The 26172-nt window shown below is 48.2% G+C and overlaps 1 protein-coding gene and 1 non-coding gene across 2 annotated transcripts; both read left to right on the forward strand.

Annotated features, from left to right (window-relative positions):
* Positions 1-4574: 4574 nt before the first annotated feature.
* PNLIPRP1 (pancreatic lipase related protein 1) lies at positions 4575-19972 on the forward strand. Its single transcript, XM_024121474.3, has 13 exons — positions 4575-4659; positions 4776-4824; positions 5365-5519; positions 8271-8396; positions 10050-10184; positions 11006-11114; positions 12551-12670; positions 12778-12897; positions 14383-14501; positions 15394-15526; positions 17420-17528; positions 18246-18413; positions 19855-19972. The coding sequence occupies exons 2-13, from the start codon at positions 4776-4778 to the stop codon at positions 19916-19918; spliced, it is 1407 nt and encodes a 468-aa protein (XP_023977242.1). The 5' UTR covers positions 4575-4659; the 3' UTR covers positions 19919-19972.
* TRNAR-UCU (transfer RNA arginine (anticodon UCU)) lies at positions 17955-18028 on the forward strand. The gene has a single exon. It is a non-coding gene; the product is annotated as a tRNA-Arg (tRNA).
* Positions 19973-26172: the final 6200 nt, after the last annotated feature.

Here is a 26172-nt window from a genome sequence, read left to right on the forward strand (position 1 = left end):
CCTGGCTGAGCTGAGTTTCTGTATTGATTAGCTGCTGCATAACAAATCATCACTAAGCTCAGCGGCTTTAGACAGATCTGCTCACAAATCTCCAGGTTAACTGGGTGTTTCTTCTGGTCTTGACTGGATTCACTCATGTGTCTGCAGTCAGGGTGGGTTGAGTCAGAAGTGCTGTTCATCCTGTCTGGGTCTCTCACATACTTAGGGGTCGGCTGGTTTTGAGCTGCTCCAAGATGTTGCTGCCATCACGTTTAATAGCCAAACCAAGTCACACAGCTAGCCCAGATTCAGGTGGTGGGGTAATAGACTCCAGTTATTGATGGAAGAAGCTGCAAGATCACATGGCAAAGGGCAGCTTCAGGAAGGGGAGGGGGTAAAGAACTGTGACCATTTTCACAATCCATCTATCATCGTCTAACCTGTTTCTCCACCCGGGGAAGCCAGGGGCTGGGGAAGGAACAGGTCAGGTGTCAGGAGGGTTTTCACAGCAATGGGTCACCCCAGGCTCCAGACTCTGGCCTTCTTATACTGCCTTTTCCTCACTGCTGTCATCAGAAGTGAGGGTGCCCTTTCTGTTCTCTTGCTTTTGACGTTTGTAGAAAACAAAGTGCTTCCATACAGCACACTTATTCTTGAACAACTAAGGCTGATGAATACAGGGTTGCTTCTTCTTATCTTAACACAATGCAACAGTCCTGATCAGCAAATCCACTCCCCAGTGTCGCCAGTCACTCTTGATAACTCAGGAAGATCACCTCTTCATTATTTCAAATCCCCTGCCCACTGGCACTGAGCCACTAACTGTGCACTTTGGTACAAATTAAGTAGAGTCAGTTGATTTAGGATTGCTAAATCTACTACTGCAGAACTGCTTACTTCTTGCTGTAGGTGCCCAGCTCACAAATTCACCGCCATCTTTTGGTGCACATCCAGGCCTTCCCAATAGGACCCATATCCCATTGCTAATTAATTCAGGGCCGGAGGGGCGGAGGGGATCTGAGGATGACCTGCCGAGGTCTCCAGAGTGGTCTCATTTCTTGGGTTTCCCTGGGTGTCACAGTTCAACAACTTCATGGATTCCATGAGATGCCCCAATATTCTCCCAACAAATCTCTCCTTTTAAAAAAAAATTTAACTATCCAGAATTGATTTCTGTTGCTTACAGCAAAAGCCCCATAACTAACATACCTCTAAAAAGTTACTGTTTAAATAGCTAATGGTCTCTCCTTCACTGTTGTTTCACTGGTGGGGTGGAGAGAGTAGCCAACATACACAAGGAGCAGAAACCACTATCAACATGTTAAATGTACATATCTTTTGCTCCTTAAATTCCACTTGTAGGAATTTATCCTACAGACACACCATCCATCCAGAAGACAAATGTATAAGAATATTCAGTAAGGCATCCTTTTTAATAGTAAAAGATTGGAAACAGCCAAATACTCATCAGTAGAGGACTGATAGTAAATATCCAAATGTCAGAATACTGTGCAGCGGGTAAAAAGACTGCAACACATCTGTATGCACTGATAACAAATGGTTTTCCAGACATATAATTAATTTTCAAAATCAGTTTGCAAGGGCTTCCCTGGTAGCGCAGTAGTTGAGAATCCACCTGCCAATGCAAGGGACATGGGTTCAGTCCCTGGCCTGGGAAGATCCCACATGCCACGGAGCAACTAAGCCCATGCGCCACAACTACTGAGCCTGTGATCTAGAGCCCATGAGCCACAACTACTGAGACCATGTGCCACAACTACTGAAACCCCGTGCGCCTGGAGACCCTGCTCCACAACAAGAGAAGCCACCGCAACGAGAAGCTCGTGCACAACAATGAAGAGTAGCCTCTGCTCGTCGCAACTAGAGAAAGCCCGTGCGCAGCAACGAAGGCCCAACACAGCCAAAAATAAAATAATTAATTAATTAATTAATTTTTAAAAATCAGTTTGCAAAATAATGTATAGGATTTGTTAATCATTTCTATTTTTATGTTTTTAAATAAAATATAATATATATACTCATAGTGGATAGAATATCTTGGAAGGACACACAAGGAGCTGGTGAAGCATCATTTTTAACTTTGTATTGTATCAGATGTAGAGGGGCATATATTACCTATTTACAAACATGAGTGAAAAGAATTTTTTTTAAGAAAGAAAAACTAAGCCCCAAATGCCCATGCCTCTACCCTTGAGTGTCTGGAGCCCACACTTGCTCTCACCACCCCACACGAGTGGCTGTTAGAGATTAAACCTTCCTTTTCTGCCCGGAGGACGTCACATGAGCTCTGATCACCTTAAGGCAGTTTCAACCACTGAACTGCTCTGCAGGGGTGAGCCTGGAACCCACAGATGAACTTGGCAGTGAGGTGAGCTGAGGGGGAAGTAGGCATGGGAGCCTGACCTTTGGGGAACCTGTGACAGATCATGTGATGATTGTTTCTCCTAAATCTAATCAGATGTTTATATTCTTGCTTCTCTGAAGAACAACATCTTTTTTTCTCCTCCTTAGAACTGTGCCCTCTCACCATTCCCAGGCCTGAAATCCACTCGGAGAATAAGGATAAAATATCTGTGAACTCTATTCATATGTACATTCTTTCTTTCATTAATTTATAACTACTTCAGTGTCAGGTTCTAGAAGGTGGAGGGCACAGCAGTGGCCAAAGTAAATGAGGTCTGTGTCCACATGGAATTGCATTCTAGGTGGGCAAAGGAAGATTGCAAATAAATAGACAGAAAAACAAGAGAGATAATTATAACTTGTGACAAAGTGATGAGAAGGAAACAAATAAGGTGCTAGGGATTGGGTGGAAGGCTGGCAGTGGAGGGGCTTCAAAGGTGGCCAAGGGTGGCCTCATTGAAGAGGTGACATTTAAACTAATCATTGAATGACAAGAAGGAGCCAACCCAATGGAGGTCTAAGGAAGAGAGTTTCAGGCCACCAGAATGGTAAGTGCAAAGGCCCTGAAGTAGGAAAGAACTTGGCATGTTTGACGGAGGCCACTGTGGTCATGTGGGGAAGGTCAAGTGGACAGCAGGAAGAGAAGAGGTCCAGGAGGCAGAGAGAGTCATCTGACATCTCCTCTCAACCAAATTACCTATTTTACCCACTGTTAGATTATCACAAATCTCATCCTGCATCAGCACTGCAACGTCAAAGAAAAGCATAAATGCCTTTGTCTTCTCCACAGTCTTTGTCAAGTGCTCCAGCACCTGCCTGGACCATATGAACAGACTTCCAAAGCTTGAATACCTCATCACTTAGGTCAACCAGATGGCTCAAGTCTGGAGAAGGGGGAAATTTATTTTCTGTTTCAACTTATTCTGTGTAAGTATTTCCCCTATTCTTTGCGGTGGATTGACGCTCAACAAATCTTGTTGATAACTTGCTCAGAATAACTGATATTCAGCAACTCCTTATTTCACTTTGGATAGTCTGGATTCAAATCCCATCTCATCACTCATTAGCTGTGTGACTTTACAGGCAATTAAAGACCTGTCCCTCTGTTTCCACATCTGTAAAGGGAGGCAAATAATGGTACCTACCTCATGGGGTTGTTGTAAGACTTAAATTAGGTAATACATGGAAAGTACTCTGACTGCACATACTAAGCCTCACTAACTGTTGGCTGCTCTTCCTTATGACTCTAGGGCAAGTCTTTTCCGTTTTCTTCATAGAAGGGCCCTCCAGCCTGGACCCCAGTGTCCTGATTATTCAGGAGCAAAGTGAACTTTGACATGGAGGCATATTTAACTTGGGGGCGGGGTAGGGCATCAATGGCATTTGCCATGTGAAGGCTTATCTGCTTGTTGTGTGAACCAGCCAAGCTGCTCACAGATGCTTGGGTCAGTGAGTAATTCATGACAGCCTCAGAGGGTAGAGTCTTGTAGGACAGGTGTGCAAACTTTGGAGGGTCTGAGGAAACTCGACAGACATTACGTGGTCTGGTGACTGGGCTTTTATGGGCTCCTGAACCCAGCTATTCCAAATTATAGCAGGATAATATAATAACTGCTATTGTTTTAAAACCTTACATTTTGGATTGGTTCATCTCATAGCAATGGGTAACTGGAACACTAGTTAGTGGGAGATTGTGGTCAGAGGCTACTATGGGGGCCGTTGACTCTGTCTCCAAAGCTCATGTGCTCAAGTATTACTAGACTGCCAGCGACAGAGATAGACAGACAGACAGACAAAAAGAAAGAGGAGGTTTTCTTAGACACTTCCTTTCACTATCAGTGATTTGCAAGGGCATTTCCATCTATTCTAAGTGAGAAACACAGTCCTCCATGATTAGAGTCTGCTGCAGTGTCCTCACTGGGACTTGTAAAGTACTAGGTGATAAAATAAAAAATTGGAAAGTGGGGCCCACTCAGCTCATAGTTACAGGCACATGTACATAGGCGCAAAGTTAGAGACCTCTCACCTCCTTTTAATCAAGCATTGTTTCATCTTCCCAGACTTGTGGGAAGATTTGACCTTTATTATTAATCTTGTTTTGTGTATTTGTGCAGATTAAAATATTAAGTGCACACAGTATGTTCTCTAATCACCTGCTGTTTCCTCGAAGAAGCATCCAGTTGATAAGGCTCGAATATAAGAAAACAGCTCGGGCACTTGATCCAGAAGGAAGGAAGGCCTGGAACATCCAACAGGGTAAGGCTCCCGCCAGCTGTGAAGGAGGGAGGTGGGGCAAAGAGCCTTGAATTCTTGAGTCTGCTCACTGCTCTGGTCATGCTTTTGGTGAGGCCAAATATCTGAATGTATTGTAGATGGTGAGCATCTGGACGATCACTCTTTTCCTGCTGGGAGCAGCCAAAGGTAAAACACATCCCACCTGCACCTTGGGAAGGGCATAAACCCATCATCTCGGCCCTGGCCAGAGAAAGCTTCAGCCACGGCAGGGCTTCCAGCGGCTGCAGACAGCTCCAAGGTTCCACAGAGACGCGGGTGGGGCTGCAGTTTGTGCGGGCCCGTCTCCGAGCATCTCCCCGCCAGCCTACCTTCGTGTCCAGGAGGCCCGAGGCCAGACTCTTCCAGATAAAGCATTAGACACCTGCCTGGGTTAACATATTGACTTACCAGTGTCCATTATCACAGTCAAATAAAACTCTCGGAAGATCTAGGCAGGGAACACAGGACTTTAAAGTTTTGATGGTGGTTTGAGGCAGAGAGTTCTCTGTGGGATTCAGTGAGACTGTTCCCTGATCAGAAGGTGGGAACGGGGGGAGAGGGGGCAAGGAGAGAGTTGATGGGGCAGAGGCAAGTGTCTGCCTGGTCTTCAGCCTGTCCCCAAGCAGGGGAGCAACCAGGCCAGCCTTGGGAGCTAACCCCTGAGCAGGGTCATCTTTTCTCTTACAGGAAAGGAAGTTTGCTATGATTCCATTGGGTGCTTCTCTGACTCTGAGCCCTGGGCTGGGACTGCCATCAGGCCCCTGAAAGTTTTCCCCTGGAGCCCTGAGAACATCGGGACTCGCTTCCTGCTCTACACCAACGAGAACCCAAACAACTTTCAAGTGAGACCTCTGCCATTTTAACATTGTTGTAACTGGTCCACCGGGGACCAGTTGTTGTAACTGGTCCCCCACCGGGGGACCATTTCTGTTTCAACTTATTCTGTGTAAGTATTTCCCCTATTCTTTGCGGTGGATTGACGCTCAACAAATCTTGTTGATAACTTGCTCAGAATAACTGATATTCAGCAACTCCTTATTTCACTTTGGATAGTCTGGATTCAAATCCCATCTCATCACTCATTAGCTGTGTGACTTTACAGGCAATTAAAGACCTGTCCCTCTGTTTCCACATCTGTAAAGGGAGGCAAATAATGGTACCTACCTCATGGGGTTGTTGTAAGACTTAAATTAGGTAATACATGGAAAGTACTCTGACTGCACATACTAAGCCTCACTAACTGTTGGCTGCTCTTCCTTATGACTCTAGGGCAAGTCTTTTCCGTTTTCTTCATAGAAGGGCCCTCCAGCCTGGACCCCAGTGTCCTGATTATTCAGGAGCAAAGTGAACTTTGACATGGAGGCATATTTAACTTGGGGGCGGGGTAGGGCATCAATGGCATTTGCCATGTGAAGGCTTATCTGCTTGTTGTGTGAACCAGCCAAGCTGCTCACAGATGCTTGGGTCAGTGAGTAATTCATGACAGCCTCAGAGGGTAGAGTCTTGTAGGACAGGTGTGCAAACTTTGGAGGGTCTGAGGAAACTCGACAGACATTACGTGGTCTGGTGACTGGGCTTTTATGGGCTCCTGAACCCAGCTATTCCAAATTATAGCAGGATAATATAATAATTGCTATTGTTTTAAAACCTTACATTTTGGATTGGTTCATCTCATAGCAATGGGTAACTGGAACACTAGTTAGTGGGAGATTGTGGTCAGAGGCTACTATGGGGGCCGTTGACTCTGTCTCCAAAGCTCATGTGCTCAAGTATTACTAGACTGCCAGCGACAGAGATAGACAGACAGACAGACAAAAAGAAAGAGGAGGTTTTCTTAGACACTTCCTTTCACTATCAGTGATTTGCAAGGGCATTTCCATCTATTCTAAGTGAGAAACACAGCCCTCCATGATTAGAGTCTGCTGCAGTGTCCTCACTGGGACTTGTAAAGTACTAGGTGATAAAATAAAAAATTGGAAAGTGGGGCCCACTCAGCTCATAGTTACAGGCACATGTACATAGGCGCAAAGTTAGAGACCTCTCACCTCCTTTTAATCAAGCATTGTTTCATCTTCCCAGACTTGTGGGAAGATTTGACCTTTATTATTAATCTTGTTTTGTGTATTTGTGCAGATTAAAATATTAAGTGCACACAGTATGTTCTCTAATCACCTGCTGTTTCCTCGAAGAAGCATCCAGTTGATAAGGCTCGAATATAAGAAAACAGCTCGGGCACTTGATCCAGAAGGAAGGAAGGCCTGGAACATCCAACAGGGTAAGGCTCCCGCCAGCTGTGAAGGAGGGAGGTGGGGCAAAGAGCCTTGAATTCTTGAGTCTGCTCACTGCTCTGGTCATGCTTTTGGTGAGGCCAAATATCTGAATGTATTGTAGATGGTGAGCATCTGGACGATCACTCTTTTCCTGCTGGGAGCAGCCAAAGGTAAAACACATCCCACCTGCACCTTGGGAAGGGCATAAACCCATCATCTCGGCCCTGGCCAGAGAAGGCTTCAGCCACGGCAGGGCTTCCAGCGGCTGCAGACAGCTCCAAGGTTCCACAGAGACGCGGGTGGGGCTGCAGTTTGTTCGGGCCCGTCTCCGAGCATCTCCCCGCCAGCCTACCTTCGTGTCCAGGAGGCCCGAGGCCAGACTCTTCCAGATAAAGCATTAGACACCTGCCTGGGTTAACATATTGACTTACCAGTGTCCATTATCACAGTCAAATAAAACTCTCGGAAGATCTAGGCAGGGAACACAGGACTTTAAAGTTTTGATGGTGGTTTGAGGCAGAGAGTTCTCTGTGGGATTCAGTGAGACTGTTCCCTGATCAGAAGGTGGGAATGGGGGGAGAGGGGGCAAGGAGAGAGTTGATGGGGCAGAGGCAAGTGTCTGCCTGGTCTTCAGCCTGTCCCCAAGCAGGGGAGCAACCAGGCCAGCCTTGGGAGCTAACCCCTGAGCAGGGTCATCTTTTCTCTTACAGGAAAGGAAGTTTGCTATGATTCCATTGGGTGCTTCTCTGACTCTGAGCCCTGGGCTGGGACTGCCATCAGGCCCCTGAAAGTTTTCCCCTGGAGCCCTGAGAACATCGGGACTCGCTTCCTGCTCTACACCAAACAACTTTCAAGTGAGACCTCTGCCATTTTAACATTGTTGTAACTGGTCCCCCACCGGGGGACCAGGAGTTCTTACCTCTGTACCCTCTGCCTCTACCCGATCCCACCAGCTGCCCCCAGGCCTAGCCAGACCTAGACAGAGTAGGTCTCCAGTAGAAAAGCTGGCTTGAATGAATGAATGGTTCACATTTGTCAGAACCTCTAGCTAGTTATGTGATTCTGGTGTTGGGCAAGGAGCTTATGGAAGAACCTATGGAAGGTGTAAGACCCTGAGCCACAATCCAGACCCAGTGGAGGTAGTGATTCCTGACTTGGGAAGGTAGGGCAGGGAAAGAGAGGTCAGGGTGGGCTTCCTGAAAGAGGTGGCTTTTTGCTAAACTTTGAAAGGTTGTGCATTGGAACAGGCAGAAATGGGGAAGAAAGAGACAGGCTCTAGTGGGTGGGCTGTAAAAACACGGAACCCTCCTGTGTTTGTCACAGATTCTTCTTCCCTCTGATCCTTCAACGATTGAGGCATCCAATTTCCAAACAGACAGGAAGACCCGGTTCATCATCCACGGCTTCATAGGCAAGGGAGATGAGAGCTGGCTGGTGGACATGTGCAAGGTAGGGCCTGGTTCTAACCCCTGTGGCCTGTGCTACGGGCAGCTGCCACTGCTTCCCACTAATGTCTCCACCTTCCTTTACGCAATCTCAATTAGTGAGCTCGAAACAGGAAAACCTGACATATTGAGGTACCTTTATGCAATTAAAATGCCTCTTCACCAAAATAAAAATCCCCTTCCCAGTTTCCAGACTACACCTGTAGCCTGAAGCAATGGCATCTGCTGCGTGAACAAACACTTCTGTCCTCTCATTTCTGGTTAAATCAAGCCTAAATATTGTCTGCTTCCATTTCATTGAGGCTACTTTGTATTCCTGTAAACGCAGGATTATGTTCTTTTTGTTCAAGTCTTTCCCACTTCCCTGAGAGTCAGAGATGTGTGCTATGACCATTTATTTGAGATACGGAGAGCTTCGGCTGACTGGGTGCCCCAAATGGCAGAATGGAAAGTGCCAAACCCACTGTAATAGAGCATCTTTTGCTCAGAACGATAGACAACAGAATAACATACACATGTTCACATACACATACACACAAAAACACACGTGCAGAGGCACGCACACACAAATACACACGATATACCATCACCCCTTCTTTTCTTGCGTTCACTGATTCAATACGTTTTTCTGACACCTAAGAATTTACCCTAGCAGCCTGTCTTCCACCCTCCGACCTAAAATGTCAACAGGAAAAGTTACAAACTCTGAAAATTAAAATCATTCTGAATTTGACCTTGGTTGTACCAGCCATTTATCTCTTGGTATCACTTCTGTCCCATCATTAATAAGTATCTTAATGTATAAACTGTAAGATATAGTTTATATCCCAAATTCTCCAGGTTTGTAAGAGATTCCTCAGGGCTGCTTTAAAAATAAAAGTCCTGAGAAAATGGCTATTGGTATCCGTGTGTGTGTGATCACACATATTAGGATCATATATGTGAAAAGATTCTAGGTGGATTTTACATTTATAGTACCATTTTAGACTCAAGCTGGTCATATGTCCTGCCCGGCAGAACTTCTAAGGATATATCAGTTCCTTTGACATCCAGGAAGAAGTTTCCCTTTCAGAATTCTTCAATATCTTTTAAATCAGTGCAGTTCTATTTTTTAAATATCTTTAGTGTGTTTCCTCCATGAAATATTGTGCTATCCTGACTGTAAAATAGTGACACTTCCCTTCCACCTTAAAACTTCCTAAATACCCAGCAGCCTGGGGTGAAGCAAGCCCAGGCTTTGCCAGGAGGCTGAAAGGACCCCTAGCAGTCAAATCCGCAAGGTCATTTAGACCCTGGCTGCCAGAGAATGCACTTGAGACCTTTTCTTTTCGAAATAGGACTCTTTGAATGATGCCCTGGCTTCAGCCCCCTGATTGAATCAACCTGATTGAATCTGGTCGAAGAAAACCAGAGAGTGGTCAGCTTTTAATTAGTCTACGAACTAGAGAGGGAATTGATTTGCCTTTCTTGTAGCTTTTGCCCTGAGGGATAACTCCTCTGGGCAAAGGGATTCCTAACAAAGTCGAGTTCATCCCAGTGTCCCATCTAGGAAGGGACAGGACAGCCGGTGGTAACTCTCGGCGACCATTTCTGAGCTCTGGTTGGAAGTGGTTTCACGAGCCCCCATGATAACCCCCTGGTGTCTCTCCAACACCAGAACATGTTCAAGGTGGAGAAGGTGAACTGCATCTGCGTGCACTGGAAAAGAGGTTCCCAGACCACCTACACGCAGGCTGCCAACAACGTGCGTGTGGTGGGCGCCCAGGTGGCCCAGATGCTGGCCATGCTCAAGGTGAGTGGTGGCCGGGCTGCAAGGGGACACACAGAGCCCACCGGTCTCTGTTGGGTAAAGACACAGCTGAGGGTTACATGTTTAAAGAGGAAATAGAAAGAATTGATATATCTCTCAGAGTCTTACTTCTAAAACTCACCTCAAATCAAAACCTACGGTGTTTGTGCTAAAGGCACCATAGACCTATAATAAACAAGTACTTCTGGGTGAACATCTCTGAGACCAACAGGTGTGAATACTTTGAGCTTGTGTCATTTGTTTGTTCATCCAATATTTGGGGGCACATTGTCAGGAGCTCTGCTAGGGAATAAAGTGAATAGTTGAGGTCCCAGGCCCTGGGGGAGCTTACAGGGACCACTGAGTGTGATCAGGGTTCTGATGTGGGGAGGCGGAAGGGTGGCAACAGGCTTTATAGGAGCACGTGCGGGGGGCAAGGGGGCAGCTAATCCAGTCTGGGGAGCGGGGGTCGGTGATTCAGGATGTCTCCCGGGAAGAGACATCTAAGTTGAGAGCTAATGGCTGAGCTGTGTCGATGTGAACTGGGCTCGTGGTTGGGGAGACATGACAACAGGAAGAGGAGGCTAAACCAGACCCAGAGGTGAGAGGCTACGACATATTTGAGGGCCTGAAAGTTCCACTAAGGGTCTAGCTAGAAAAGAGTCTAGAAAAACAGGTGTTGAGTCAGAAGAGCTCTGAGGCTTTCGTAAAGGACTGGGCTTGATCCTACGGGCAGTGGCAGGTTTTCAGCAGAGGAGTACCGGCATTAGGTTTGCAAAAACCACGGCACAGAAATGTCTGAAAATACAATCTTCCCTCTCCAGTCAAACTACAGTGACTTACCTTCCCAAGTCCACCTCATCGGCCACAGCCTGGGGGCCCACGTGGCGGGAGAGGCAGGGAGAAAGACTCCAGGCCTGGGCAGGGTTACAGGTAAGACTTGAGGGCTGGGGCCCGAGGTTTTGTCCTCAGTAGCCCCAGAACGTGATACAAGACTGCAGCCTAGCTTGGAGCTGGCCCCAAAGAGTCCATCCCCTTGGCTGTGGCAGAGCCGGTTAGTCTGCACAGAGCATTTTAGGAAGCCCCCCAGAAGCCTATCCTTGTGGCAGGGGAAGTGGTGTCTTTGCTCTCTTTACTTCCTCTGCCTCTGTCTCCATCCATTTTCTGGTGATGTGGGTCTCTCAGCAGGACTGAACACCCAGGAAAATGCAGGGTAAGGCTAATATGAACGTGAGCCAGCATAATTAAGACAAGTCCATATTGTCATTCCTTTCCCCCTGCTCTGAAATCAAGGGCAGAATAGAACACAAAAATTTTGCTTCCACTGCCTTCGTTGGTAGAAGAAACCCAGACACCATCACACCAAAAGCATCCTTTTAACCCAAGCAAAACCTTTAAATTATAACCACAAAATATGTCAATATAATATAATCATTATAATGCTAATATAATAATTATAGTAAGCATAGATTAAGTGCCTGCTTATCCCAAATACCGTGCAAAGTGCTTTACGTTTTCTCATTTAATCCTCAGAACTAAAGAAAAAGGCTGAGGGAAGCAAATGACTTGCCCAAGGTCACACAACTAATCAGTGGTAGAACTGACATTCAATCCCTGTTCTGCTGTCTTTTGGTTCAAGTCTCTACCTTGATAAGAACGTTCCCTTTTATTTTCAACAGACAATTATGTTCATACCTTTTCAGCTGCTCTGATCAAACCTTCAAAAACAATTGTTAAATCTAGGAGTCGTGTCAAGAAGGAAATATAGTCAGGGAGATATAATTCTAAATATTTACTTACACACCCAAAATGATGTGCCAGGCACTGTGCTAAATGCTACCTATATTATCTCATTTAATCTTATAGCTGTACTATTACCCCCCTTTTATAAATGGGGAAACTGAGGTGTAGAAAAAGTCAAGTGATTCACCCAAGGTCATGCAACTTGCTCAAAAAATAGCCGAGTAGGGATTTGGAGCAAGGTACCCAAGTCCCAGAATTTGTGTTTTGAATTGCGATACCATACTACTTCGCCCCTTTTTCCTTCAAACTTGGGAAGAGAAAGAGAATGTTGAAGGAGAAAGATATACAAGTTAAGTGGGAGAATCTGATGTGGAAAAAAACCCTTGCCTAAACAAAATCTAAATTTCGTTGCTCACCTGCCCTTCTCTATCCATGCCACTGGAATGTAATGAGCACCACGGAGATTCAATGTCTCCATATTCAATACCCCGGCCATGGCACCGCACAACTCCTGGGTATGGCATCCCTAGAGTTAGGTAGCACACAGCCTGGGCAACTGTACAACCTCAATCCTGCTGGCACCTATAGCCGGGCCTATTGTGTGCAGCACTGGCCATCTCTTTTAGGGTTGGATCCTGTAGAAGCAAGTTTCGAGGGTACTCCTGAAGAGGTCCGACTCGATCCCTCCGACGTTGGCTTTGTTGATGTGATCCACACGGATGCAGCTCCCCTGATCCCATTCATGGGTGAGCCCCTCCACGTTCCAGCTGCAGGCACGTGCGATTGTGAGAGCACGTGCTTTTAATGAGAGCCCTGCATTATGAAAAGCTCATTGCTGTTCTAAACATTCCAGGCTTTGGAACGAAACAACAGGTGGGTCACCTAGATTTCTTCCCAAACGGAGGAGAGGAAATGCCCGGCTGCCAGAAGAATGCCCTGTCGCAGATCGTGGACCTAGATGGCATCTGGGCAGGTAAAGCCAGAGCAGAGCGAGGACATCACTTCCCCGGGGGAGCAACGCCACTCCCACAGCAAATCTTAACAACGAAAACACACTGCCCTTTGAAAATACACAATCCCCCCTTCTAGACCTTATCTCTTAAAAACATAGCCACGTATCATTTGTTATATCTCAGCTCTGCTGATTTATTTCCTTATACATTGTGTGGTGTCCTGGAGTGAACGAGCAACAGAGAATTACAAAACCATTGCTTAAAGCTGTAACTCCAACAATCCATTGATAGCTACCTAAAAAAGGAAGGAAATACCATAAAAGTAAATATCCTGAATCTAAGAGAATTTTTCTGCCAATTGTCCCTTGGGAGTCAGTGATATGGTTCAAGCTTATGTAGCTGGCTTCAACTCCATAGACAAAATGGGGATATTCCCGATCATGTCCACGGCAAATCCATTCACATGAGAGTCACCACTCCTCTATGTTGGGGAAAGAATAAGAAGCAATGACGGGTAAGGAAGGTTAGAGCAGAGACTGTGCTACTCAAGGTGGCTATTCTTTATCACTGATCAGCACACCTGGGATACAGGGCATCTTTCAGATACAGCTCTGACTCTGTATCTAATAAGGTCAAAATGGCAACGAACAGGTGAGATTTTCAGCCAGACTCATCATTTGGCACCACACAGGTTAAAATCAAATGAGTAAAGACTTCTATTGAATGTGAGCATAATGGCTTGGCAAGTATGGACACCATCAAAGCAGCTATTAAGGATGAGGACCTATGTGTTTGTCTTTTACAGCTTTACGAGGCTTTGCATGGAGAGAGTAGCCTAGACTCTCCATCAGTAACGGCCAAGCAAGTTCAGGCCAGGTCTGGAACGTGTGCTGTGACATCTGCCACTTGGCGGGAATTTATAGGAGCCAAGGAAGGTTCTAAGAAGGAACAAGACGTGAGAGTGAAAGGCATGCTCATATAAAGCCACCTAAAGCTACTTGACCTTCCTTTTTATTCACCTAAACATGGCATGACAATGTCCTTGCCCGGGTTTGGTCATGCCTAGGAGGTCAAGTCACATCCGGTTGTGTCTTCGAGGACCTCCAGCCTGGTGCCTGGGACACAGAATGGAACAGAGGTAAGAGGCCTGGGCTCAAGCACCAGATGGGCTTGGGTTTAAATCCCAGCTCCACCACTTCCTAGCTGAAATCTGAAATCTGAGGCTGTAGCCTGTATGTCTTTCTGTAATTAGGGATGGTATGTTACCCACCTCTGAGGAAAGGTGAAGCTTACAGGGACAATACATGTAAAGTGCTCAGAACATTGCCCGGCACACAGAAAGCAGCCTTTATATGTTAACTGTCATTTTGTGGCTGGATTTTGGACTAATCTTAAATTTCTGAAAATATGGTCCCACTTTGGAACTATCCCACTTGGAGAGAGAGGCAGGGAAGTTGTCATGGGGCCCTGACCACCTGTGCAGACGTCCCCCTTTGCTTATCCAGGAACCCGGGACTTTGTGGCTTGCAATCACCTGAGAAGCTACAAGTATTACTCGGAGAGCATCCTCAGCCCCGATGGGTTCGCTGCGTACCCCTGCGCCTCCTACAAGGACTTTGAGTCTGTGAGCTATTATCCCGCCTTGAGTCCCAAGGTGGGGCTGTTGTCCTGCTGTGTTGGGATCTGCAGTACTTTCTCACCAGGGTCTGATCATCCCCTACTCATTTTGCACCGCGTGTCAGCGTTCACAGTCCTGTAGAGTGGAGGGGGAAGAATGCCTTAGGCAGGAGGTAGCTAAAATTCTAGAAGAGTCATGTGGGAGCGGAAGATTCTGGGAAATCGGAGAGTAGAGCAGTCCATTCAATGATCTAGGAAGGCTTCCTGCGGGGGCAAAGTTTGAATCTGGCTTGGGAAATCATAGAGTTTAGAAGGAGGAGAAAGAGTGCACATTTCTGACAGGGGCAGAGTAAGTATGGAATGTGTCAGAGAAGAATCTACACGCCAGAGAGAAGGAAAGGTGGATGCTGGGGTTCTACATGCTGGGCTGGGGGTTTGTGCCTTGTGCAGCTGGCAACAAGGAGCCTGCCTATGCGGGCTCACTAGAGCCGCTGTGATCGTCTATTCCCAACTCCACATTCAGTGACATTGTGTTGATAGCCTGAAGTTGGCCACAGGCGCAGAATATTTACACCACAGAAACTGGTAAACTCTACAGGCCTTTTTGTCCCAGAGTTGCCTGTTAGTCATTCTCCAGCGTACCACTCGATGGAAGGCATATTTGATCTAACCTGGGGCCCAGGCATCAACATTTTCTGAAGCTCCCCAAGTAGTTCTAATGTGACATGCATCAGGCTTGGGTACTACATCCTGGATGAAGTTAGTTTAGAGACCATCTGTTCCAATCTCTTTCCAGTTATGAAAGAGGAAACTGAGACTACAGGAAAATTGCTCCCCAGATGTGTGGCTCATAAAAAGACAAATTCACACCTTACAGCCGGATCCATCTTTCTCATTAGAACAAGTGCTTCCCCTGTCCAGATGAAGGGTGCCCGCAGATGGGCCACTATGCTGACAGATTTGCTGGCAAGACGCGTGAGAAGCAGCAGAAATTCTTCCTGAACACAGGAGTTCCAGCAAATTTGCTCGTAAGTTGCACTGTGATTTCCCACCCAAGGAAAAGAGGTTTCGTTTCTGTTTTACATAAAGGGGTGGCCTCTAACCTGAAATATTTGTGGGTACATTTCATCTTAGTAAAAGGACACATCCACCCAAACTACTCCATTTAAGACTCAACCAAGGATTTAGAAAGGGTCTGCTTCACTTTCATTTTATTTCTATGGCATGAAATGAGTGGACACAAACAGCATAATTAATGGGATAACAGCAATTTACCTGTCTCTGTGGCCATCTTCTCTGAATTTTCACCACCCCACAGTTCCTTGTCCTATGCATTTTAAAAATCGTGTCATCCGCACCTGTTCTATCCATTCAAAATTTATTTGGTACCAACTCTTTGCTTATCTAGCCCACTTAAGAAGCCCAACTCCAATCTCTTCAATTTCTAGCCTTCTGTCCATGCGTCCCTCATGCCCGTGGATGGGGGGTGCCTCTCTGGTGGAGGGTTGGAGGGGATCAGAAAGGGATAATTTCTCTCCAAATTCTGCTGAATGGACTAGAACATAGGGTAGAGTCAATGTTCCAGCCACTCTGTGCCAACCTGCCTTATGACAGTTCCCTAAGATATTGTACTGTAAAAAAGAGACTGTTTATATAAATGCATAAACATAATACAAGCCTCATATAGTTTTTTAAGTCAGGTTTATTGAGGTATAATTTATATACAGCCAAAGTCACCCTTTGTAGTGTATAATTCTGAGTTTTGATAAATAAAAAGTCATGTAACCATCTCCAAAATCAAGATATAGAACATTTCCATCCCTGTTTACATATTTTTTAAAAGGCGTTGGTTAATCAATCCTTCCTCTGATGTAGTGATGCACAGAATACTTGCCAATATTTTAAAACAACAAATTAAACATTCAAAACCATATATTCATTCCTCAACTAACATTTATTTATGGGCCACAGGCTATGCTAGATGTGGGGTGGTGCAGGGATGAACAAGACACCCTAGCATGAAATTTATAACCCGGCAGAGAAAACTGAAACTGAGCAAGCAGCTGCAAGCGCGTTGGGCTCGACGGCTTGCTGCTGTGACATGGTAGGACAGAGGACCTGGCCCTGATCAGAGGAAGGGGCCGGGAAAACACCTCTGAGGGTATAAAGGACAAGTAGGAGTTAGGCAAAGGATGTGTCTGTGTGTTTACATACATATGTGTGAATTTGTATGTGAGTATGTGGTGTGTATGTGTGTGCATGTGTATATGTGTGTTTGTGTGTGTGTGTTTATGTGCGCATGAGTGTGTGGTCATGTGTGTATAGGTTCCTGTGTATGTGTGTGTGCTCCTGGGCGCCAAGACAGCCCTTCGGGCATAAATCTGGATGACCACTGCGTTGGAGACTGCCCAGGGCCCTGGAGAGGGAGAGGGAAGACACAGACCTTGCCCTTGAGGCTCCCGGGACTGCACCCCTGAACTACCTTTCCAAATGTGGGGACCAGCCCTTGTTCCTTCTCTTTCCACCTTAACTCATAGTACTGTCCTTCGAGAACAGAGCTGTCCAACAGAACTTACTGCCATGATGGAAATGCTCTGTGTTGTCCAATGCAGTAACCAGTAGCCACATGTGGCAATTCAGCACTTAAAGGGTGGCTAGGGAAAGCGAGGAATTGATTTTTGTTTTATTTAACTTGGGTTTAAATTTAAGCAGCCACATGTGGCTAGTGACCCCTTTACTGGGCGGGCAGGTCTACAGGGGTCCACTGCCAGATATGTGTTTCTCCTTAAGGCCTAGTTTGAGTCGTAGGTTAACATGTAGAACTTCTTCTACTTCGATGCCTCAGTGTAAGGGATGCGACAAGAATCTGAGATTTCTGTCAACTATTTCGTGCATGAAAAAAACTCTTTTCTACGCCCTGTGCAGGCTGGAGGTACGGAGTTTCTATAACACTGTCTGGAAGAACAGCCACTGGTCAAATCAAAGTTGCTTTGTTTGGAAATAAGGGAAACACTCACCAATACAATGTCTTCAAGTAAATTTCCTTTTTTGGTACCACCTCTCACTTGATACACACGGCCTTCACATCCATGCACTGACATACTTGTCGTCTCTTTATCAATGGATTCTAAATTATTTACTTTATGTACTGAAGTTAACTTCAGATTTCTACTAACACGTGTTCTTTTCTCTATTATAAATCCAGGCATTTTATTCTTTCTCTCTCAGTAGATCAGATTTTTTAAGATAAATCTAATGTTAGCTCAGATATCATATTTTCTGATTAGCCTAGTCACACGTGTTTGTTGTGTTAAACTAGTGGATAACTTGTTATTGTACAAATAATTCTACCAGAAAAAAATAATATGAAGGAATTATATAGTTTTCTATAGAGGAAAGTTTTGAGGGTAAATTAACTTACGTTTGAGGAAATAATAGTTAAATAGTAGTTTAAGGGACTTCCCTGGTGGTCCAGTGGTTAGGACTCTGCATTTCTACTTCAGGGGGCCACGGGTTCGATCCCCGGTCAGGGAACCAAGATCCACATGCTGCATGATGTGGCCAAAAATAAAATAAATAGTAGTTTGAGGCTGCTGGCATATAGCTGACCTTTTCATTTCTCTAACCTTTATTTGAGAATTAATTTGGAAAAAATCATCTTGTTAATCTAGAGTAGAAGAGTGGCAGGGACTTACATGGTCATTAGAACTTGTTTCAGTGAATGGGAACGTTTCTATTTCTCTGTTTCAAGGGGCATTGTCACACCAGGCTCCACCCACTCCAATGAGTTTGACGCGGATAGTGATGTTGGAACAATTGAGAAAGTCAAGTTTCTTTGGAATAACAACGCGGTAAACCCAACCCTCCCCAGAGTGGGTGCAGCCAAGATCACCGTGCAGAAGGGAGAGGACAAGACGGAGTACGTGTCTTTGCTGGCTTGTGCCTAAGGATGTTTGTAGAGACTTGCATTTGTCATGGAAACTCACCCCAGAAAGTGAGCTGAGGTTCAGCCAGTGTTCTCAGCACTCTCTGTGGCAGGCACAGATGATACAGCCCTGCCTTCAATGAAAACTAAGGAGGAAAAATAAGAAAGAGAAATAAGAAATCATTTCTGAAGGGTATAAGGTTATAAGTATCAGTTAGAGAGTGGCTACAAGTTAAAGAGGGGAAGATCAATGAAAGTTCAGGATAATAGAAGGAAAAGGAAATCAGTTTTAGCAAAAGATATAAAATTTGAGGTGAGGCGAGAGAGCTGAGGTGGCAATACTTGCAGAATCTTCATCCTGACCCATGGCATCCCTGGCTGTGGCACCTGCGGGGAGGTGGGGGTAATGGCCAAAGCTCAGGCCCCAAGTCTGGCCAGCAGGACACCCCCGTGCGGCTTGGCGAGAAGAAGATCCTCGGCTCTTGGTCACTGATTGAGGTTTGGAGGTTAGGTGGAGTCACTAAACTCAGGCCCCAGGGAATGTCACACCCCCGGGCAGGGGGCGGGCAGGGGGGTGGGTTGGCAGACCTCACAGCAGTCTCATCAGCTGGATGACCCCTGTGGGGTCCACCCTGTCTCTGTGAGGGGAGGACCGAGGGGCTGGCCCAGGCAGGGCGTCAGCGGAACAAGAAGTTCCTCTCACTGAAAACACAGTGTCGAGGAGGCCAGTGGGGAGCCCTACGCAGGCTGGGGGTGCAGCCGAGGCCTCCTCTCCCCCATTGGAGGACACTGGGACTCTAAGGTCAGTGGCCCAGGTCTCATTACGAAGTGGACCTGTTTCCTGGATCCTGGGATGTAGCTAAAATCATGTCAGAAGAAGGTGGTCTCATTGGAATCTGTGCCTCAGTTTCCTCTCCTGTGATGTAGGGCTCGTAACAATACCTCCTCACACTTGTGTGGTGAGGATGAAGTGCGTACTGCGTGAGTGGATCAGCTAGTGTGGTTGCCGACAGCTAGCGAGAGCGCAATCTACTGTAGCTGCTGTGTTTTCTTGAGCTGCTGTAGGTTGAATCGGGTCCCCAGAATGGCTGGGGCAAGAGTGAGCCCATCTGTAAACCCCTCTGCTGGGTTTATGGGGGGCCCACATGTGCTGTGGAGAAGGAGAGCCGTGAGAGGTCCAGTCGCTGCCCCAAGGTGCCCGCAGTCCTGGGTGCCAGAGGACCCGGAGACCAGGGACCACTTCTGAGCGACCCCTGACCTTGTCCTGGGGTCCAGCCAGCCCCTCCCCCCTGGAAGCCCCCAGGCCATCAGCCCTCCAGGAACTTTTTGAAGCTACCACCCTAGTGCAGCCCTCATCGTTTTGAATTGTAAATCAGCAATTACCTTTGCCAGGTAAGAACGCCCAGCACTTAACAAGATTTCTTTCTCTCCGCAGGTACAGTTTCTGTAGCGAAGACACCGTGAGAGAGGACGTCCTACTCAGTCTCACGCCCTGTTAAACTCCAGGTGCGATGCAGCCGCCCTGTAACACTAATAAAATCCGTACATGCATCTATCTGCTCACAGTGTCAGTCGCTGGTGTCAGCTGCCCCCAGTGGGACATTTGGGAATGGACGATTGTAAAATGCCCTGCCCATTTCCGTATATCTGGGTTTCCTGCCCTTGACCTCCAGTCACCACCCCCTCCCCCCAGTTTCCCTGGTCCTCGGGCCCACTGCCTTCTCCTCCCCCGAGGCGTGGCGACAGACAGCAGCTCTAAGAGTGGAGTTGGGGCCTCGGCAGAGCCTTTAGCCCTGCCCCTCATCCTGCAGGTGAGGAAACAGAGGCGTGCGGGCTCGCTGTTTCAGCACACGAAGCGGATGTGCCCCATCAGGGCTGAGGGTCAGGCCCCTGACTCTGGTTCCAGGGCCCCTCCCTGACTCTGCCATCACCTTGAGATCATGGAAGGCCGTGCTAGGACGGGGCCCCTTTGTGACGGTAAATTGTGTAGTGATGGGACCACCTGGGGGCTCTGGCTCTTGGTGAGGTTAAGGGGCTCCAGCACCCAGACTGTGGTGGGCACATTTGCAGAGCGCAGACAGACTTCCAGCACCCCCTGGCCCTGGGCCGGGGCTGCCTCAGAGCCCTCTCTCTGCCTGCCGAGCAAGCACCATCCCAGGCAGGGCCGGGTGCTGAGCAGGGGTCCGGGGGGTGCCCAATGCAGGCCCGGCTGAGGGGGGACTTTTCTGTCTTTGCGGGGGCGGGGAGACTCAGCCAAGCCGACCTCACCGGGGCCCCGCCCACACAGGTGTTCCGCGCACCTCGGGGGGAGTCTTCAAGGTGGCCCAGCGTGTCCCGTGATCATCCCCAGGGGGTTGTACGGGACCAGGAAGGGCACTGCCTCCCCTGAGTGTCTCCCCTCTTGGTCACCCACCCACCATGGCAGTTCCTAAGCCCCAGTGGCACGTCAAGCTATCACTGAGCTTCAAACCTGAGTGCGAGTGGGCTCCAGAGTGTTCCTTGAAAGCAGAGGGTGTGGCGAGGATTCCCCAAGCGACTGTAGTAAAGGCTTCACAGTCAAGGGCACGGGGTGGGCGCTCAGCAAACCGTGGTGATGAGGAGGGGGTGGGGCGCACCGAGCAGGAGAGACCCAGCGCCGGCCGTGAACCCGCGCCCCGGGCAGGGCAGCACATCCAATCAACGGATGGAGCTTCTGCAGACACTCCCGAACACCACCTCTGTGCAGGCACTGGAGCGAGAGGAAGCCGACTTCCATTCGGCGCCCGGGGCGTGCACGGTGGTAGGGGGCCGGCACCTAAATAAACACCGCCATGCTGCCCACTAGGTGCAAAGAGCAAGGTATATGCCGGGACAGGGGGGCCCAGAAGAAGGAGGAGTAAGATGGGGAAGGCTCCAAAGAGCCGTGGGAACTAGGCCCAGGCTTGCAGGAAGATGACCCACTGAGACTGCAGGCTGGGAGGCCAGCAAGGAGGAGGAGGCCCCCACAGACATCCAGGCAAGAAGTGATGAGATGTATGAGGGTGGCGAGTGGAACCAGGTATAATGGGGGGCGGGGGGGCGGGACTGGTCGGCCATGGTGAGAGGGCCCTTCCTGCTCAAGGACGGCCTGTCTCGCCTGCTCCCCAGACTAACAGATACGGCCAATAACTTGGAGAAAAGGATTTTAAAACAAGGAGGAAGCTGAAAAAAGACTGCAGACAGAAGAAGCCAGTTACCGAGGCTCCCCTAATCTGCTGGCCACACCATAAGCACACAGCGGAGGCTCTGCCCTGAGCCTCGGGTGACCCGGGTGACCTTGGGTTTGACAGCAGGTGCACCGGTAACCCTACGCTCCAGGGACAGGGAAGGCAGCTGATGGAGACCCGAGCCGGAGCAGGGCCAGCCTCAGGCGCACTCCTCCCGAGTCCCTTTCCTAGAATGAGCGTAGGTCCTTTAATCAGATATAGAGCCTGAGAAAATTCCCAGGAAGGCAGAGAACAGCAGGCTCCACGATCACCACCATTGACCTCGTGTGTGTCACAGGGCCCAGCGGTAAAGCCAGATAAGAATCACGGGGCTGGAGATACACGAAACGTAGCCAATATTCAATTCATGAATCACTTGGTTTATTGCACACAAACAGCACACAACACAGCTTAGTCAGAGTAGGGAAAATAGGAAAGGTGGTAAATGAAGCACCCCAAGAAGAAGTAGGGAAGGAGGCATCTCGGCACAAGTGGAGGTCCTGGTCCTGCCACAGGTCTCCAGACAAGCATGAGTGAGAAGTCGCCCTCTGCTCCGACAGGGCCTCGGGCAGCGACCAGCTGCAACAGCTCAGCACCTTGGGATCGGATACTCCAGCAGAGAGCCTTCTAGTCACTGGGCTCAGTGTCTCTTTTCAAGGAGTGGGTCAGTAGGTGTAACAATTACACCCAGGGTACCTTGTCTCTATCAGTTGCTCCTTCAGTTCCAGTGACATACGTTGCCCATCAAATTTCTTATCTAAAGTACCACTCAGTTTATCACTCTAAGACACTCGCAGTCCTACAGCGGACGTTCCAAGACAACTAATATGGAAGTTCACGTTGGCCACTGTGACTCTATTTTGAATAGCTTAAATCCTATACGTTTCACACAAGGAAAGTAGGAATCGTAGCACAGAAGAAATCACATCATAACACCTTGGCTACTTATCAGTGTGGCTATGGAGCCTCCACTTCCTGTCCCCACTGGGGAGTCCAAGCTCAGCCCCACACATCCTTGACCTTAACGCACAGCCTGGGAGATGGATGGGGAGTTTAGGGCTCTCCGTGGTTACTCTGGGGGACACTTGCTGTGTCTATGTGGCGCTGGCAGATCTGAAATCGATTTCAGCAGCTGCATGAGGCCAGCTTGATTAGACTTTGTTCTTTTTTGTTTTTTAAATAACAGAGGTGGTGCATTTTTCAGAATGCATATGAATATGGCCTTTGGAGCAATGAAAATACACCCCATTCACAGTCAGTTTGTTAACATAAAGCTCAGGGGGACATTCAGTCTGGTTGGAAGCAATAGGAAAAGGCACTGAGCCAGCAGTCAGGGCTCTAGTCAAGCCTGGTGACCTTGGGCAAGGACTTTCCACCTCTCTGGGTCTCAGCTTTCTCATCTGTAAAATGGAACGGAAGGCTCCATCCTTAAGTCAGGGAGCTGTAAGATGAGGGAGGCACCTTAGGGAGTGTGGCCACAGTCTGACCCCAGACTCAAAGCTACCAGAAGGCAGCAGGCACACAAAGCAGTGCTTGTTAGGATGGGCTTCAGACCCACCCAACCCAGGCCCTGCATGCTCACCCCAAGGTGCAGGAAGCTGGGCACCCAAGGGCTCACGGGACTAGCTGAGGCAGCTCCAGGAGTGCCAGGCTTGCACCAACCAGTCTGCAAACCAGAATCAACTGGGAGCTTAAAAAAAAGATGGGGGGTGGGGCTTGTTCCAGGCCCCACCCTGACCAATTCAAGAACAATCCCATGTACAGGCCTTTTTAAAAAGCCCTCGGGCACTTCTCCCCGTGCAGCTGGGTGAAGCTCCCCCAGGAAACAGTATTTCCTGAATCCTCGAAAGGCTAGTCTTCTCATCCCAGGCTTCCAAGTGAACTTATTCCTTATTCTCCAAGGGAATTTACTAATTTTGTGTTTTCACCTAGATGATAATCTATTTTTTTTTAGTCAGTTACAGAGACAAGGCTTTCTCTTTGTTGTGGTCATTTGCAGTAAGAGTTTTGTTTCCTAAATTGATGCACAATGAAATGATGTTAATGGGACCGTCCGGGGGGCGGGTGAACATTTTTAGTGAGGATGGTGTCCTTCTATTTACTCAGGTCTGAGAAACCTTGGAGAGTATGGTCTGGGACTGAAAATGTGGAAGACAGGCCCAGTGTCACAGGCTGTAAGAGCAGAGAGTTGGCTTTGGGACCCGGAACGGAGGGTCAAATGTGGCCAGAGAGGAGCAGGGAGGGGTGGGGAAGGAGTGAGCGTGGGGCGTGGGAACGGGGACCTCAGGGGGCTCTGACATCCCTGGCGGCGGAACCCACAGGCGCAAAAGCTCAGGAGAGGAAAAGAACAGGTTTATTCCAGAACTGTGTGTCCTTCCGTCTAAGCAGTTGTAGGGTGGGAGGGCGTCAGGGAAGAGCAGAAATGAAGCTGGGCGAGGCCACGTGGTGGCCATGTTAATTTTCTCGGGCTGCCATAACAAAGTACCACATACGGCGTGGCTTAAACAGTAGAAACTTTTGATCTCACAATTTTGGAGGCTGGAAAGTCCAGGACCAAGCTGTCACAGGTTCGGGTCCTTTCGGCGGCTGTGAGGGAGACCCTGTCCATGCCTCTCTCCTTTTGGTGGTTGCCGGTGATCTTTGCCATTTCTTGGCTTGTAGAAGTATCACCCAAATCTCTTCGTTCATGTTCACATGGCCTTCTCCCTCTGTGCGTGTCTCTGTATCCAAAGTTCCCCTTTTTGTCAGGATGCCAGTCATACTGGATTAGGACCCACTCTAATGGCCTCATTTTACCTCTGTAAAAACCCTAACTCCCAAAGGTCATGTTCTGAAGTCCTAGGGTGTAGAACTCCATCATATCTTTTAGCGAAGAACACAACCCAACCTATAACAGTGGCCAACCTTGCATGTCCGGCTTGGGAGCTTGGACTCCACTTAAATTGGATCCCTCTCCACCGGATACCCGCAAACTATTCTCTTTAGTTAAAGCCCAAATTACGTAGCCCTGGTACAAGCCCTCTTCAGTGTGCTGTTCCTTGTTAGCCTGTTCAATCCGTTGAAATTGTATTTCTTTTAGGCAATCAGTGTCTGTGCCCCAAGGGACCATCCATTCCATGAGGGCAGGGCAGCAGGATACTCTGTTCCCTGTTACACCTTCAAGGCTGGAAGAGCATCCAGCACGCTCTGGCCACATAAAAAAGAACACGAAAGAGTGAACAAACATGTGAAACATGCATCTGAGGGTGTCAAAGAGCCACCGACAGGATTAGAGCTGGGAGGAAACTCTGGGGGAGGCTGATGCGGTGCCCTAGAGAGAGGTGATGCCAGCCCCTCGAGGGCAAGGGCAGGGAGAGGGGAGGGGAGGGAACAGATAAAAGAGGTGATGAAGGCAAGGAATGAACAGGTCTCAGTAGGCCTCAGGGTGCAGGAGAAGGAGAACACAAGCCACCCCCTCCCCCGGGCAGCGGCTGCACCAGCTGGCAGGGCTCCCCAGGCTCTGACCCTGCCACTTGTCTACTTGTGGCCAGTGAATGACTTTTCCCACAGGTGCTGGTCTTCCCTTCCCTCCCAGGGCAGACAGCTGGCAGGACCTCAGAACCTCAGGTCCCCACAGAGGAAGGAGGGGCCGAGCTGCCCCAGCCATCGGCAGCCAACTGGGAGGCGGCATGGGGCCCTGCCTTGGGTCACCTGTCACAGAGACCAGGCCGGCTCCGGACTGCTTGAGAGCACCCAGTGGGTCTGCCCCCAGCCACTGGTGACTGTGGCAGAGGTGCCCAGCCCCGTGGGGGGCAGCTGGGTGCAGGAACAATGTTCCTAAATCCACTGAGATTCCCCCCATTTACAGGGCAGCAAACTGAGGCCTTCAGAAGGAGATAGCAGCAGCACAGTAGGAGGTGGTGCCTAAAATCAAGGCCTCCTCCTCCATTCACCCCAACTAAGCCCCTTACTTTCAGGGCCTCTGTTGCCTTGGCTGTAGAATGGGAATAAAAAAGGCGCTCTAGGAGCTACGATTTGATCGCTGCCATTTTCTCTCAAGACACCTTTTGAACCAACACCACCTATTTCTCTGCTGATATTCAGCTCTCTCTCATGCCCTCAACACCTCTTCCAGAGATTGTATTCCCGAGATGTGTTTGTTCAGCTTATTTCTCATTATCTTAGGTATTGTCACTTCTTGGATGATTCCTTATCCATTTTGAAAGAGGGGTTTGGATGCTGTGCTCCTTCAGGGTGACTCTTGCTTGAATTGAAAGGTGAGTCCTTTCTCTAGGTTGCAGTTTCCAAAATTTCCTGTGGGATCCCAGATTTGAAAACGACCTTAGAGGTACATCACCTAAGTCACCCTTCATCTGATGCTTGGCTTCTGTCCGTGTCTATTCAGTCACAATGTCATCCAAGTAAGGCAGGGGTCATGCCCCACCAGCAAACACCTGTCCTACTTCCCAGTGATTCTAACCTTTGGAAAGCTTTTCCTCATATTGAGCAAATCTGCCTCAGTGGGTCCCTTGAGGACAGGGGTGACCACG

This window comes from Physeter macrocephalus, chromosome 20, assembly GCF_002837175.3.
Source record: "Physeter macrocephalus isolate SW-GA chromosome 20, ASM283717v5, whole genome shotgun sequence".
NCBI classification, from domain to species: Eukaryota; Metazoa; Chordata; class Mammalia; order Artiodactyla; family Physeteridae; genus Physeter; species Physeter macrocephalus.

Excerpts from the sequence above, each read along its gene's own strand:
- PNLIPRP1 (XM_024121474.3), top strand. The coding sequence starts at position 4,776 with ATGGTGAGCATCTGGACGATCACTCTTTTCCTGCTGGGAGCAGCCAAA. Across the intron at positions 11,115-12,550 it reads AGGCCTGGGCAGGGTTACAG|GGTTGGATCCTGTAGAAGCA; the intron begins GTAAGACTTGAG and ends CATCTCTTTTAG. Across the intron at positions 18,414-19,854 it reads AAGGGAGAGGACAAGACGGA|GTACAGTTTCTGTAGCGAAG; the intron begins GTACGTGTCTTT and ends TTCTCTCCGCAG.